The sequence below is a fragment of the Triplophysa rosa genome, unplaced genomic scaffold (assembly GCF_024868665.1).
Source record: "Triplophysa rosa unplaced genomic scaffold, Trosa_1v2 scaffold120_ERROPOS529585, whole genome shotgun sequence".
In the NCBI taxonomy this organism is placed as follows: Eukaryota; Metazoa; Chordata; class Actinopteri; order Cypriniformes; family Nemacheilidae; genus Triplophysa; species Triplophysa rosa.
In genome coordinates, this window is record NW_026634105.1 from 100,038 (window position 1) to 114,218 (window position 14,181).

General features: G+C 37.7%; 1 protein-coding gene across 1 annotated transcript; it reads left to right on the forward strand.

Annotated features, from left to right (window-relative positions):
• Nucleotides 1–509: 509 nt before the first annotated feature.
• LOC130549460 (potassium voltage-gated channel subfamily H member 1-like) lies at nucleotides 510–12,047 on the forward strand. The gene is made up of 8 exons (XM_057326672.1): nucleotides 510–628; nucleotides 1,007–1,033; nucleotides 2,146–2,269; nucleotides 2,535–2,641; nucleotides 2,723–2,851; nucleotides 3,258–3,376; nucleotides 3,840–4,232; nucleotides 11,610–12,047. Exons 1-8 carry the CDS (start codon nucleotides 556–558, stop codon nucleotides 12,045–12,047), a joined length of 1,410 nt encoding a protein of 469 aa, XP_057182655.1. The 5' UTR covers nucleotides 510–555.
• The last annotated feature ends 2,134 nt before the right edge of the window (nucleotides 12,048–14,181 follow it).

A 14,181-nucleotide genomic window follows, 5' to 3' on the forward strand; every position in this document is an offset into this window, starting at 1 on the left:
GTAACAGAATTGATACAAAGAATACATTTACTGAAAAAAAAATTAAAGCTTGAATGTTGTGTAAGTTGCTTTGGATAAGAATGTCTGCTAAATGTATACATGTACAACATTACAATGTTTTTAACAATACATTTAGTGACATTAAATATAAAGAAATGAAATATAAAAAGTGAAAACACTGCACAAGGGGGAGCCAAAAACAAACAAACCTAAAACTAACTGAATGTAACACAATCTAAACAAAACCACTAATTTTCTACATAAATTCAAGACGTGGTGTCTGAACTAGTGTTTCTAGAGAACTCGTCTTTCTAAGTAATTTATGTAAGATTATGTTTTTTGGATGTTCTTTCTTTGGCCATCAGATGTCCTCGTTGATCTCTGGAATGCGTTTTTCATACATGACTCTTGTGTTCATCAGCAGGGGGAGCACGAGCGGTCTGTGCTTACACTGTGAATCAAAATCGTTACAGCAGTCAGCCAGTCACAATCATGTAGACTTCAGGAGACACAGATGCATGTTTACAGTGATCTGAGAGCGCATGAGGAGCAGGTATGGCCGGGGGACGCAGGGGACTGGTGGCCCCTCAGAACACTTTCCTGGAGAATATTGTTCGCCGCTCCAATGGTGAGAGAAAGCCTTTCATCATTCCTTTACTGGTGCATCATTTATTCTGCAACATTACACTCAACTCACTTAAACTGCTCCACATAAGCTGTCTTTGGAGTTTACATTATAATGGGGTTAGTGTACATAAGCTCCACAAATATGATTTATCATCAGTGTTTTTAGGGTTTATAACCACTGTGTATTCTATTGCAAATATTTCTCTTCATGAGAAATTTGCCTATTAATGCTGTTGATTTTGTAATGCCTAGCCTGTCAATGTATGCACATGCAATGTATAGGTGTAACACAGTGTATTTACCCAAGATGCAGGAAGTCCAAAACGTTCATCAAAATTATTTCTGCTTTAACTTAATATGTTTTCTTTTAATTTTTCAGTTTGGACATTTTCTCATAGACAGACAGGTGATGTTTTGAACATCCATGATTCTCATCGTGCCGTTTATGTTATCATTGTTTGCATTGACATCTGTAGTTTGTAGAAATAGATCCGTATGTGATTTCTTTTACTCCCAGGTTCATTTTGTTGACGTCATTGTGTTTGTGTTCTGTGTTATTGAAGTTATGTAAATCAAAGGAATTTATGGGATGCTTCAACACTCAATCAAAACTGAAATGTATTCTGCGTGGATGATTTTAATAAGGTTGAATAATACAATAATGTTTGCTGGTGAAATCATTATAAAAGACATAACATGTTTTGTTTTAGATCTCAAATGGGCCTTTTACTGAACATTTGACTTTTAATCTTATTGTAACTCTTAGGTTAACTCTTTTCTTTCTTCGCACTTTAGTTAGTGATGAATCACACTGTACATTGGTAAATTCTCAGTCAGCATAGAGATTTGCATAAGGTTCATGACATTGATTGTTCCAAATTGTTTTTCCATGTGTAGCTTGTTCAAGTTGACACACTTGCCATCACTCTTTCCCCATACACCGAAACACAGAAAGTAAAAGTTTTTGCAACTACACAATTCTCATGAATATTTTAGGCGTTTATGATTGGTTAATGCAGGATTTAAAGTGTCCTAGAATGTGCAGTAAGGACCGTGTCGTGTGTCCACCAAATCGTTCCACGGGGTGTCAGAAGGCATCACATGTGTCCGTAGACTAGTCCCTGTATACTTAGTGTCCACGAGATGGAGATAAAAAATGGAGCGATCAACAAACAAATGTGTGTTGTACAGTGTAGTGTGAAATACAGAATTGATCCGAAATTTAATATGATCAGAATACACAGCTATAGAATAACCAACCAAACCTTGTACATTTGCTTAGGAAAAATTAACAAATGAATTAACTGATATAACAGTTTTCTGTGTGATAAAGTATAATCTGACAGATGGAATAGTTCTTATCAAAGGCAAGGACATTGTGGGAGTTGTTTATTATTAATTGTTTCAGTACAACAGAAATTGATTTAGTAGTTACGAGACCTGTATACCTTTGCCGATACATCATTCGATCAATCACAATATCCAGTATCTAACAGATTTCTCATTATTTCCTGGCAGACACCAATTTTGTTTTGGGTAATGCTCAGATTGTGGATTGGCCTATTGTCTACAGCAATGATGGATTCTGCAAGCTGTCTGGTTACCAACGTGCTGAAGTCATGCAGAAGAGCAGCACTTGCAGGTTCTTTCCTCATTTACCGTCTTATGAATGATCAAAACATTGAGGCAGTTACATTAGAGTCAGTCTGAAACCTAATGGAGACTAACACCTTGTGATTGTTTCTGAAAACTTGGCGATTTAGGACATTTATTTTAGAAAGGGATGCTTTTCTCTCTTAGATTTGCTGGTCTTGCCCGCATGGATAGATTATTAAAGAGAATAGAGATTGTGTCTCTGTTTTTAAGAGGCTGACGTTTATAAATGCATCTCTTTCTCATTCTTCTAGCTTCATGTATGGAGAACTTACTGACAAAGAAGCCTGTGAGAAAGTCAATCAGACCTTTGAGAGCTATGAGATAAACTCTTTTGAAATACTCATGTACAAGAAGAACCGTAAGTTGCCTGTTTGAAATGAAAGCAAGAGTCTATGTTTAGCATGTTTTGACAGATTATTTATAAATGTTGTTGTTGCAGGGATGCCAGTGTGGTTCTTCGTCAAAATTGCTCCAATCCGAAATGAACAGGACAAGGTTGTGCTGTTTCTGTGTACCTTCAATGACATCACAGCGTTCAAGCAGCCTATTGAAGATGATTCATCTAAAGGTTTGACATGACACACCATCAACCTAGATACATGTTCAGTTAATGTTGCAGATTTAATCTCAGGTGTTATTACCCAACTTTGTCCTAAAACAAGTTACTTATTTATATTTAGGTGCAGTATGAAAGGTTTGACTACATTGTGAATACTGCAGTCTTAATCTTAAACACACCATACATTAAGAACAAACATTTTCACTAAAACCTTGTTTTATTAAGCAAATGAATTAGGTTGCAGATTTGTATTGACTCGTGTGTGTGTTGAGGGCAGTGATACACACTGGTATTTCATTTCATAGCTGGAATGTTGTCTTCAGCAATTCTGCATCAAGGCCTTACATTTTACATTATATTTAATCATACTCTATAATGATTCATATGTTTTTCCTTATCTGTTTTATTTCCTAAGGCTGGGGTAAGTTTGCTCGCTTGACGCGAGCATTGACAAGCAGCCGTGGCGTTTTACAGCAACTTGCTCCAGCTGTCCACAAGGGCGAGAACGTCCACAAGCATTCCCGTCTGGCTGAGGTAAAGTGTGTGTGTGTTCAAGCACCTTCATCAGAGGAACACTGCATACATTTATCCCTGAGCACTTTTGGCCAGAATCCCCTCTGCTGTGCTAAGATAAATTTCCACTCCATGTGAACATCACCTGAGGCTTATGAAATCAGAAGCTGTGTGAAATCCTACTGTAAGATTTCCATGACAGCTTCAAAAACTCTCTGAGCACATCCCGAGAAACATTCTGAGATCACATTACTCAACACGCATAGCATAGCAAATCATACACTAACTGTTTAATGAGGTGCCTAATTCATATGAATTTGTACAATCTTATTAGCATGTAGCAATCTTAAAAGCATTTTAGGATGGAGTAAATAAGAAACGTCTCACCCTATCAGCGAGTGTATAAGATAATGAGTGTGTGTTATGCTTTTATTGTCGTAACTCTTGCTCAGACATTCATGATTTGATGTGTGTTACCCATCAGGTATTGCAGCTGGGTTCTGACTTTCTCCCGCAGTATAAACAAGAGGCTCCTAAAACACCTCCCCACATTATTCTGCACTACTGTACCTTCAAAACCACCTGGGACTGGGTGATCCTCATCCTCACCTTCTACACGGCCATCATGGTGCCCTACAATGTGTCCTTTAAGACCAAGCAGAACAACGTCACCTGGCTGGTGGTGGACAGCATTGTGGATGTCATCTTTCTGGTGGATATTGTGCTGAATTTTCACACCACTTTTGTGGGACCTGCTGGAGAGGTCATCTCAGACCCAAAGCTCATCCGCATGAACTATGTGAAGACCTGGTTCATCATAGACCTCCTCTCCTGTCTTCCTTATGACGTCATCAACGCCTTTGAGAACGTCGACGAGGTGAGTTTACTCCTGAGCCTTCATCCTAAGGAACACATTGTAAAAAGACACGATCACAACCACACATTCTTATTTTTAACTGGCTGTTGGGTTGTCTGAATGACCAAGCAGCAGATTTGTTGTGTTACAGCTGAATGGAGCTAAGATTCATTCAAAAAAAGGAAAAGCTTTTTTGACTTGACGTCTTCTTTACCTATTATTGTTTTTTTATTACCTGTAAGTATTAAATGGTAGTATGCATATAAGATGAAAAGATATCATGTGTGATATGTCTTCTATTGTATTTTTATGTATATTTTAGTTATCAGCCAAAAGAATGTTATAATAACTAATTAGAAGTGAAGTGAAGCTGATCCAGACGAATCATAAGATATCTGTAAATGTAAAGGTCTGTAAAGCCGCTGTGCTGTTTGAGAAACTGAAGAAATATTGATATGTTATCTAGAAGCATGCGGCCGTGTCAGTCTCAATCTTTCTGCTGAAATTGCATTATCGCCTTACGGTCGCTCTTGATGGCTTTGCAGCACTGAAACAGCGTTTTCACGCTTGATTTTATTCCAGTGTGTCAGGTATTTCCCTCTGGACCATGAATGAAAGTGAGTGATATTGCTGCATCATTCTTTATAGAAATAAAGCCCCTGCACACACACATTTGTGCTTTTCACCCTACAACAACTATTAAATCCTTCTGTCATTGCTTTATAATTCCATGTACATTCAGACCCCTCAGATATCATCGTCTCAGATGGATAATACGTCCCGCAGCCATCATTACCAGCGTTGTGTTTCAAACTCGCTCAAGCATTCAGCTTTCTTAACAGATTGTGGTGCACCGCAGGGTACAAGCAACTGTTTTGTCATTGATTAGTGTAGCAAGCATTGGTTATAATGAAAACATTTTTGAAGTCATCTGCGAACACAACAGAGGGATTTTTGTGCGCCTGGGGCATGCAAAATTAATGGGCACATATGTGCAGTGTCTTACTGTATGTAAGCCTACAGAACATCTCAATCTGTGAGCCAAAATCAGCAGCTACTACACTCCGTATCACACTCAACGGCAATGTCGTATAGAGGTCATTCTCATTACCGGCACAGACGTGCTGTCCAGCAGTGACAAAAACCCGCAGCGTCATGTGTGTTCCCCTGCACAGAAACTGCAGTGCAAATAAGCCAATATAGTTAAATAATATGTGTTTGAATCGAACAAGCTGTATATTGTCTAAATGCTGTAATAAGAAAAAGTCTGTCACACCCCCAGTGATCTCAGGCTCCTTAAAGGAAAAGTTCACCCAAAAATGATCATTATTTTATCATTTACTAAGCCTCATGTCATTTAAAACCTTTCTTTTCATTTGCAGACAAAAAGAAAATATTTTGAAGAATGTTGATAACCAAACAACACTGAACCCCATTGCCTTCCATTGTGATGAGACATTTCTCAAAATATCTTCTTTTGTGTTAAACAGAAGAATGAGCCACATACAGGTTTACAATTACATGAGAGTAAATAAATGATAACTAAAGTTTTATTTTTAGGTGAACTATCCCTTTACGACTTAAATGTTCAGTTTCTCTAGGAAGATAAATGGTGACCAAGACATAAAGGGTGAAGGTCAGAAACAATGGCAGATAGTGACAGTCAATTTTAATTTCATGTTGACTTTCCCACTGGAGCCTCACACGACCTGTAAAATGGTGTCCTTGGTTTTGGCACAGATGTTAATCCCTCAGTAGGAAGTGAAAATTCAAAGCCATATTTTTCCTGGGGCTGTCGTAGCTGTCAGGTTGCTGTGCCGTAGCCTGCAGTGAAACAGAAGATTATAATGCTCACAGTCAACACCCTTTCCCTGCTACTGTACCCACACGACAGAACCAAAGCCCAGCCAGTGAGTCTGTTGTAAGGCCAATGTTGTGTTGTTTAAACACAATCCAGTAAAATGTCAACAGTATTATGATGCTTGCATTGTGTTGAACATGTGCAGTAATATGCCACAGAAAATTCACACAATTTTAACCAAGACCCGGTTTGCTGCTGACATTTGTAAGCCCAGCCGTTGACAAGTCGCATGTTATTATATTATTACTGTACAAAAATCAAATGTCACAATTTCCTGAGTATCCCAAGAAAGCAAATTCTGTGAGTGAGTTTGACATATATGCAACTTATGCTGCGTTATGCAACATATCAAAACTACCTGAAATATATCTTACCCATGTCGTTTGCTTTTGCAATTGTTACATTTTGACATTTGCTCATGGGCGCCGGAAGCACAAAAAAAGTGGTTGGGTCCTCCCCCAGCAGCTTCAGGGTGTAGTGAGAAAAACGCGTGACTTGTAGTTTTGACGGTACTATTGACTTCATTTTCACATCACATATCAGACCGTACAGGCATTTATTTTCATCAAAATGAAGAAAATTTGAAAAATGTCTAACAGGTGTTTAATAATAAAGTGTATGGTAAGTTTCGGAGTAGTAGGGAGGTCTTTATTGTCCCAATTAGTTGGCATCCTTATTATCATTTCAATAAATTTGATCATTTACAATCTATTATTAGTGTGTAATGTACAACAATACCTTGTTTACCTTGCTGTGTCGACATTTTCCGTTTAATCAGGGTTGCCAGGTCCAGGAAATATTTCCAGCCAATGACCCTTCAAAACACACCCAAAAGGAATGAAAACTAGCCCATTTTTTTCCGGTGTCAAATCAAAGTTAATAACTTTGGTTTTGTTGTCCTGATGTTGAATGTCAGCTCTATGCAGATGATACAGTACTATACACATCTGCCAAGTCATCAGCCAAGGTTGCTGCACTTTTAAATGAACAAATGGAAAGGATATCTATATGGCTCTTGGATAACCATCTTACATTAAATGTCAATAAAACTGCTTTCATGTGTTTCTCTAACAGAAAGCAAAAAGAAAGGTTCTTAATGAAGAAATAGAGGGGGTAAATACATTCAGTTTCTTAGCTGTCGTTTTAGATTCACAACTTAAATTTGACATAAAAAAGCTTTCAAAAATAATTTAAATGAATTTAAATTGCTTTAAACTTATTAGACATTTCATTACAGCAAAGGCAGCTCATCTTTATTTGCACCGAATGATTCTTTCCCGCATCTCATATTGTATCACAGTTTGGTCCCAAGCTAGTGCGTATACGTATAATACATTATAAAAGTAGTTTTAATGTATTAATTATGCCTTGTAATGTACCTTATAATGTCTCATGAATAATTGTAACTACAGTTTATACATTATAACACTTATCAATTCATTGTTACACAACACACATAATGAACAATTGTAATGCATGGTCATACCATTTAATAATCCTTAATAATGCATTATACCTAAAGGCTTTAAGTAAAGTCCTACCGTGATTCTTTAACTAAAAAAATAGATGCTGTATAATTGGGCTCTAAAAATAATGGATTAAAAGCCAAATCAACGGCATCATTGTCATATTTTAAAGAAATGGCATATGTTTTATAATTTAAAAAAATCTGTCGTATGTAAAATTGATTTTAAAATGTTTGTATAATAAGGCACCTTCTGTTTTATGTAATATGGTAATGAGACAAGATGATTCAGGTAGGACTACTAGGAGTACAGCGGGTGGAAATTGTAGGATTGGATTCTGCATAACTTCTCAAGGGCAAAGAGCATTTTCTGTTAAGGGTTCTCAACTCTGGAACATGTTGCCAAACGAGTTCAAAGCTATACATGATTTAAAGTCTTTTACATCTTTTACATTGCTGGTCAAGCGTTGATTCAAAATAAACCAGACCTGTACGCAATATTTCAATTTTATATGATCTTTTACTAGTCATTTATGTCATCAGGATTGGAAGTATTCATAGAATTAGGGCTTGAGTTTGCTTTGTATATGCTTGTATTGGATTGATTTGTTAAATTAGCTTCTATATAAGGCAGTTAATGTGTAATAATTATATTGGATTCTCTTTTAGAAAAGCCTTTCTAGGGACTGGAGAGGCAAATTAGCGCTTTGCGTTTTTTCTTGTCTTTGACTGGAATCATGTCTATTGTATTGTCCCTATTCAAATAAACGTAAAAATGAAATTAAATAAATAAATAAAAACGGCCAAAAACTTTTTCTATTGCTATAATTACTTGGTTTCCTAGGTATTGTATATTTTGTTTTGTTCTGTTGAACTCAAAAGAACATGTTTTGAGAGATCAATCAAAGCAAACAGTTCTGTGGCACCTTTTACTACCAGTTTCAGTTTTTCTACTATGCACTCACAAAATGATTGTTGGGGGTTGTTTGTTTAACTTAATCAATATACTTTGATCTAACATATTTGTGTGTGTTTCTTGTTCAAACACAATTTAAATGTGTAATACTGACATAAATAGGCGACTCTTTGACATAACTTGTTCCATTTGTGTTGATCTGTCATGTTGATGATCTGATCGCGCGCTTTAACCTCACGCACGAGCAGATGCATTTCCTCTCTAGAGAAGCGTCCAGTCTTTGCTCTTGCAAATTTCGTCGTGTAAGTAGAAAGTAATTTTAATTGACCAACTGAAACTACACAGTGGACTGAGTTCCATGCAGCATGCATTGCCCTTGTGACTGGATTTAGATAGTAAATTTCTAAATTAAATGTTATTTTATGTGTGTTTTTGTGCAGGATGAAAGATAAGGAGTCTTGTTAGTGTTTACTATTCTGTAATGTTAAAATTCATACGATTTTCTGTTGTCTGTGATTTTTGAGGGGTTACCATAGTGGTGAAGCGTAAAGGTTTTACTTGGGTTGGGGACATTTATGCTTGTATGCAAATTTGTACTCTGCAAATGGCCATGCAGTAAACTATCTGGCGCTTTCTGCTAGCACCATACATTACATCACTGAAGCATTCAAATTTAATTGGCTCAACACAAATTAATTACATTCAGCTTAAATTAAATCAAATACGTTGATGAACTTAAACTGTGTCAATTGAAATCTTAAATTCGAATAAATCAATTCAATTGTGTGGAAATGGGTGTCATAATAAAATAAAATTAATCCAACAATTTTTTTTGAGTGTGGTAGTCAACGATGCCCCAGAATTTTCAGTTGATAACATTCTTCCAAACATCTTTCTTTGTGTTTAACCGAACAAAGAAATGTATACAGGCTTGGAACAACTGGAGTGTGATTCATGACAGAATAAATTTTTTTAGGTGGAGTGTCCCTTTAAAAAAGATCCCTTGTGCTCGAGGGCACGCATAAATGAACGAGAAACGTGGAAAAACTTCATATACCTTTATAAAACTTTATTACAACTTCATTTATACGGACTCTGAATGAGTCCGGTGAAATGGATTTAAGGAAGCAACAGCGTGTAAATCAAGGCTAAAGCTAAAATGCGGAATGGAGTTAAATTTATTAAAGGGGTCATATGACACGGCTAAAACTAATATTTTGGTTTGTTTTAGATGTAATGCAATGTGTATACATGATTTAAGGTTAAAAAACGCTGTATTTTCCACATACCGTGCATGTTTGTATCTCCTCTTTGCCCCGCCTCTCTGAAACGCTATATTTTACAAAGCTCATCGCTCTGAATAGCTAGGTGAGCTATGATTGGCCAGTTAACCAGTGCGTAGTGATTGGTCGAATACTGAAAGCGTGTGACGGAAATGTAACGCCTCTTACCATATTTGGAACATAAGGTTCCAAAGCAATTGTACTGATAGGTACGCCCACCTTACTTGTGTAAACATTTGGGCGGTCTTAGTCAGATCATACCACGAGCTGACGTAGATTTGTGGGGGTGAGGTTACACGGCTCTCCTGTTTTTGCCAAGTGGTTGATGTCCTTAGGGCAACATCATGTTGACCCTGGGACAACATTTAAATCAACCAATCAGATTTCAGAAATAAGTTTACAGTTTATTTTAAATTTAATCTTCCAACCAGGATTAGGTGCTTCTAGACCACTGTTTTTCACTTATCGTTTCCTTCTGATTTTAGGGGTAAGTTATGGTTAGGGTTGGGGTTTGGTGGGGGTTTAGGTTTTATTTATAAAAATGTTGTCCTTAGGTCAACAAAATATGTTGCCCTGAGGACATCAACCACTTGGCAAAATCAGGTCGAGCGTGGTTACACGAGGCATTTCAGGCAGGTCTGGGTGAGCATTCGCTTTTAGATAGAATGCATCTTTTGTTCTGACACTTTCATTTTAGCAATTTTACGTGTCTAATACATGCATGGGCAACTTATAACACACCAAAGACACAGACAAACAAGTTTTCGTGCCATATGACCCCTTTAAGCATTCCTCAATTGGAATGGATTTGAGTGACGCTTTGAGCTAAATGAGAGACACTAAGGGCCCTATTGTACACCCGGCGCAAGGCGCAGCGCAAGTGTTTTTGATAGTTTCCGCCCGACGCAGTTCTCATTTTCCCGTCCTGCACCATGTTGTTTAAATAGCAAATGCATTTGCGCTCATTTGTGCGCCCATTGGCGTGTTGGTCTAAAAAAGAGGTGCGCTCAGGCGCTTTGTTGGCGCATTGCTATTTTGAGGAACTGAGTCTATGGCGCAATATTTTTTTGTTTAAAAAAGAGCGCATTAGTAGAAAATGCGCCTCTGGGTGGGTCCACATACAACGCACTTTAACTTTACTTATTAAACAAAGGGAAGCGCAGCAGCACGCAAACATGCCAAATATAAAAAATAAATGGATTACAATGTAAAAGATTATTATTGTGTACATAAAGATAAAAATCCGTCTTGTCATGTTGATGATCTGATCGATGTTCAGATGCATTTCCTCTCTAGAGAAGCGTCCAGTCTTTGCTCTTGAAAATTCTGCCGTGTAAGTAGCGAATCCGCCATGGTGCGAGCGCAACTGGCTCTTAAAGGAATGAGAGATGAGACTCTGATTGGTTTACTACACGTTACGCTCCAAAAACACCCATTACTCATTAAGAGAATAGGGACAACCCGTTTAGACCATGCGCTGGGCGCGCCAACCGTTTTCCCGTCGTTAAATTATCAAAAGTGGATTCGGACACGACCTGAGTGCACCTGTGCCGTACGCTTTAAACCATGCGCTTAGATCGTGAAAATAGGGCCCTAAAAGTGTGTGGGTCCAATATTATTGGTCTTAAAAAGTGAGTGGGTCCTGTCCCACCCACATACAATGGTTCCGACACATGCATTTGCTCATATAGTAATCATATTTATATGCACAGTGTGTAATACAGTATGACAGATTTGGTGCAACAGATTTGTTTATTGCAAGAACATTTTTTGTGCTATTCTTAAAGGGATTAGTCTTAAAGGCCTAGTTTACAGCACTGATCTGATAAATGCTTGAATGATTTTCTAACCCGTTCTCATTCACTTCTTGTAGGGCATCAGCAGCCTCTTCAGTTCCCTGAAGGTGGTCCGTCTGTTGCGATTAGGGCGTGTGGCCCGTAAGCTGGACCACTACATAGAATACGGGGCGGCGGTACTGGTCTTGCTGGTTTGTGTCTTCGGTCTGGCCGCCCACTGGCTGGCCTGCATTTGGTACAGCATCGGAGACTATGAGGTCATAGACGAGGAAGCCAACATGGTCCGTACGGATAGCTGGCTGTATATTCTGGGAGAAGCCGTCGGCTCGCCGTATCGCTTCAATGCCAGCGGCACGGGAAAGTGGGAGGGGGGACCCAGCAAAGACTCAGTCTACATCACGTCACTGTACTTCACCATGACCAGTCTGACCAGTATTGGCTTCGGGAACATCGCGCCCACCACTGATGGAGAAAAGATCTTTGCTGTGGCCATGATGATGATTGGCTGTGAGTAAAAAGAATTTCATTACTGCTGAAGCTATAGCTGTACGACAACATGATTCTGTTGTGTAAGACATGGCTACATAACACATTACCCAAAAATGATTGATAGATCTATTACAGTAAATCTCAGTCTTTTCTAAGAACACAACAGTCAGAAAGTCATCTTCATGCTGTCACTTACATTATAGAGAAACCGTGTTGGTTGTAAATGTGTTGTTATTGCAAAGATGAAGAACAAATTGTTAGGGCGATCTAGATTATATTTAGTCCAGACACAATTCACTATTTATGAAGGCACACTTTTCTGTGCTCTGGAAAATGTGAAGATGCACAGACAGTAAAAGTGAATGGGCAATACATTCTGATGGGTTTAAAAGCAGATGAGGAGTTGACCCATAACTAAAGACGCATCATTTCTTTTTATTTTAAAAAGTACATGTTAGATGTTGTTATTATTTTTCCTATCTTTTAAATAACTTTTTTCCTTAAAGCTTAACCTGTACAGAACCTAAACGATTTACATTATTTACAACATCCAGTGTAACTTAAGTGTATTCTTTAAATTTGGTTTATATTTGTACTGCATATTTTTTCTCTTAAAGAGACACAAAATGCATTCTCCTCTGCTTTATCCGGGTCACATAGGCAACAGGCAAAGTAGGGAAGCTCACACAGCCTTGGCCCTGCTACTTCCTCCTGGGGATTCTAAGGGGTTGATATGTGAGATATCTCAGTGTGTCCTGGGTCTGCCCCAGGCTTTCTTGCCAGTTAAATATGACCAGTTCATCATGTTATTGCTCTGTCATGGCTCAGGAGATTTGATGGAGTTCTTTATTGTGTCATTTGGGGATCAGCTTAGTCTTTACTCAGGAGAGTAATTACTCAGGAGCAATAAAAAGAGAAACAAATGAGAGTGTAATTGTTGAAACACATGAAGAGTATGGAGGTGTAAAATGAATGTAGATTGTAGAGGTAAAATAATCTGGATTTGATGAGAAATGTTTGAGATCATATTGAGATCTTCAATAATATTGAATTTTGATTGCAGACTTACAAATTTGGGCTCACTTTGAGGTGTTGACAACCTGAAACTCCAATGAGACATTTGTGAGATTTTGGATTCTTTTCTGAGGAGAAATAGCTGAGATGCAGATCTGACATAAACAAAGGTTTCCATTTGTTATCCATTAATTCTCATTGATGTCTAGCAGTAAAAACAGAGATATTAAAGAGATATTATCTGTTTTTTTATTTCTTGTGGATTAGTACTTCACTGGTCCTTATTTGTTGATGTCTGATTTGTTGATGTTGACATCAGCTTTTACTGTTACTAGAAATTCTGCTTTAGTTTGATGCTTTATAAACCTATACTACCCTGATCTATACTTCTAATCTTCATTATAAAATCACAGCAGCATGAGCCATTCATTCTCTTTGTGTGTTGTCTGACTATGGAGAGAGAGAAAGAGTTCATCTTTCTTCTGTTTGTCTTTGGGTTGTCTTCATCTCTTGTTACTCATGAGACTCGTTACAAGCTTGATACACTTCATCGAGAACACATAGCGTTGAGCGAGCTCCTCTGAGAGGAGCTGGGACACTCTTTTCTTTCTTTATCAAGCATGCGACAGATTGAGTTTTTATGGTTTATGCTGCATGTGTCCTGTGCTGTAGCTCAACATTCCTGCAAAATTGTCATAATTTATATTCAATACTGAGAAAAAAAATATCATTGTATAATAAATTGAGTTGTCAGTCAAGTGAAATTTGAACTCATGACTGAAGTTTGGATCATTAGGATTTTACTATGGGCTTTTGACTAAACCCTTTTTGAAAACATTTCCAGCAGAAAAACACATTACCTATGTATTTCATAAACAATACAGCACAGTGGCAGTATTCATATGTAAAACAACATTAATCAGAGATTACAGAGGCATGTGAACATCTTCTGGATGAGAGGGAGAGAGACACTGGATTATATAATGACAGAGCTGTCCAGTTCTTTGTTTATTGGGAGCTGCTCTTGAGGACATTAAATAAGAATCTGAGTGAGCATGACCCTTATAGGTGTAAATATTAATGAGGAAAAAACACCCTCCATCCATCCGCTGTACAACTGTAAAATTTATACAATCTTTTTAAAGT

Coding starts and splice junctions, on each gene's coding strand:
- LOC130549460 (XM_057326672.1), top strand. CDS start 556: ATGGCCGGGGGACGCAGGGGACTGGTGGCCCCTCAGAACACTTTCCTG. Junction 629..1,006: donor TATTGTTCGCCGCTCCAATG/GTGAGAGAAAGC, acceptor TTAATTTTTCAG/TTTGGACATTTTCTCATAGA. Junction 2,642..2,722: donor ACTCATGTACAAGAAGAACC/GTAAGTTGCCTG, acceptor TTGTTGTTGCAG/GGATGCCAGTGTGGTTCTTC.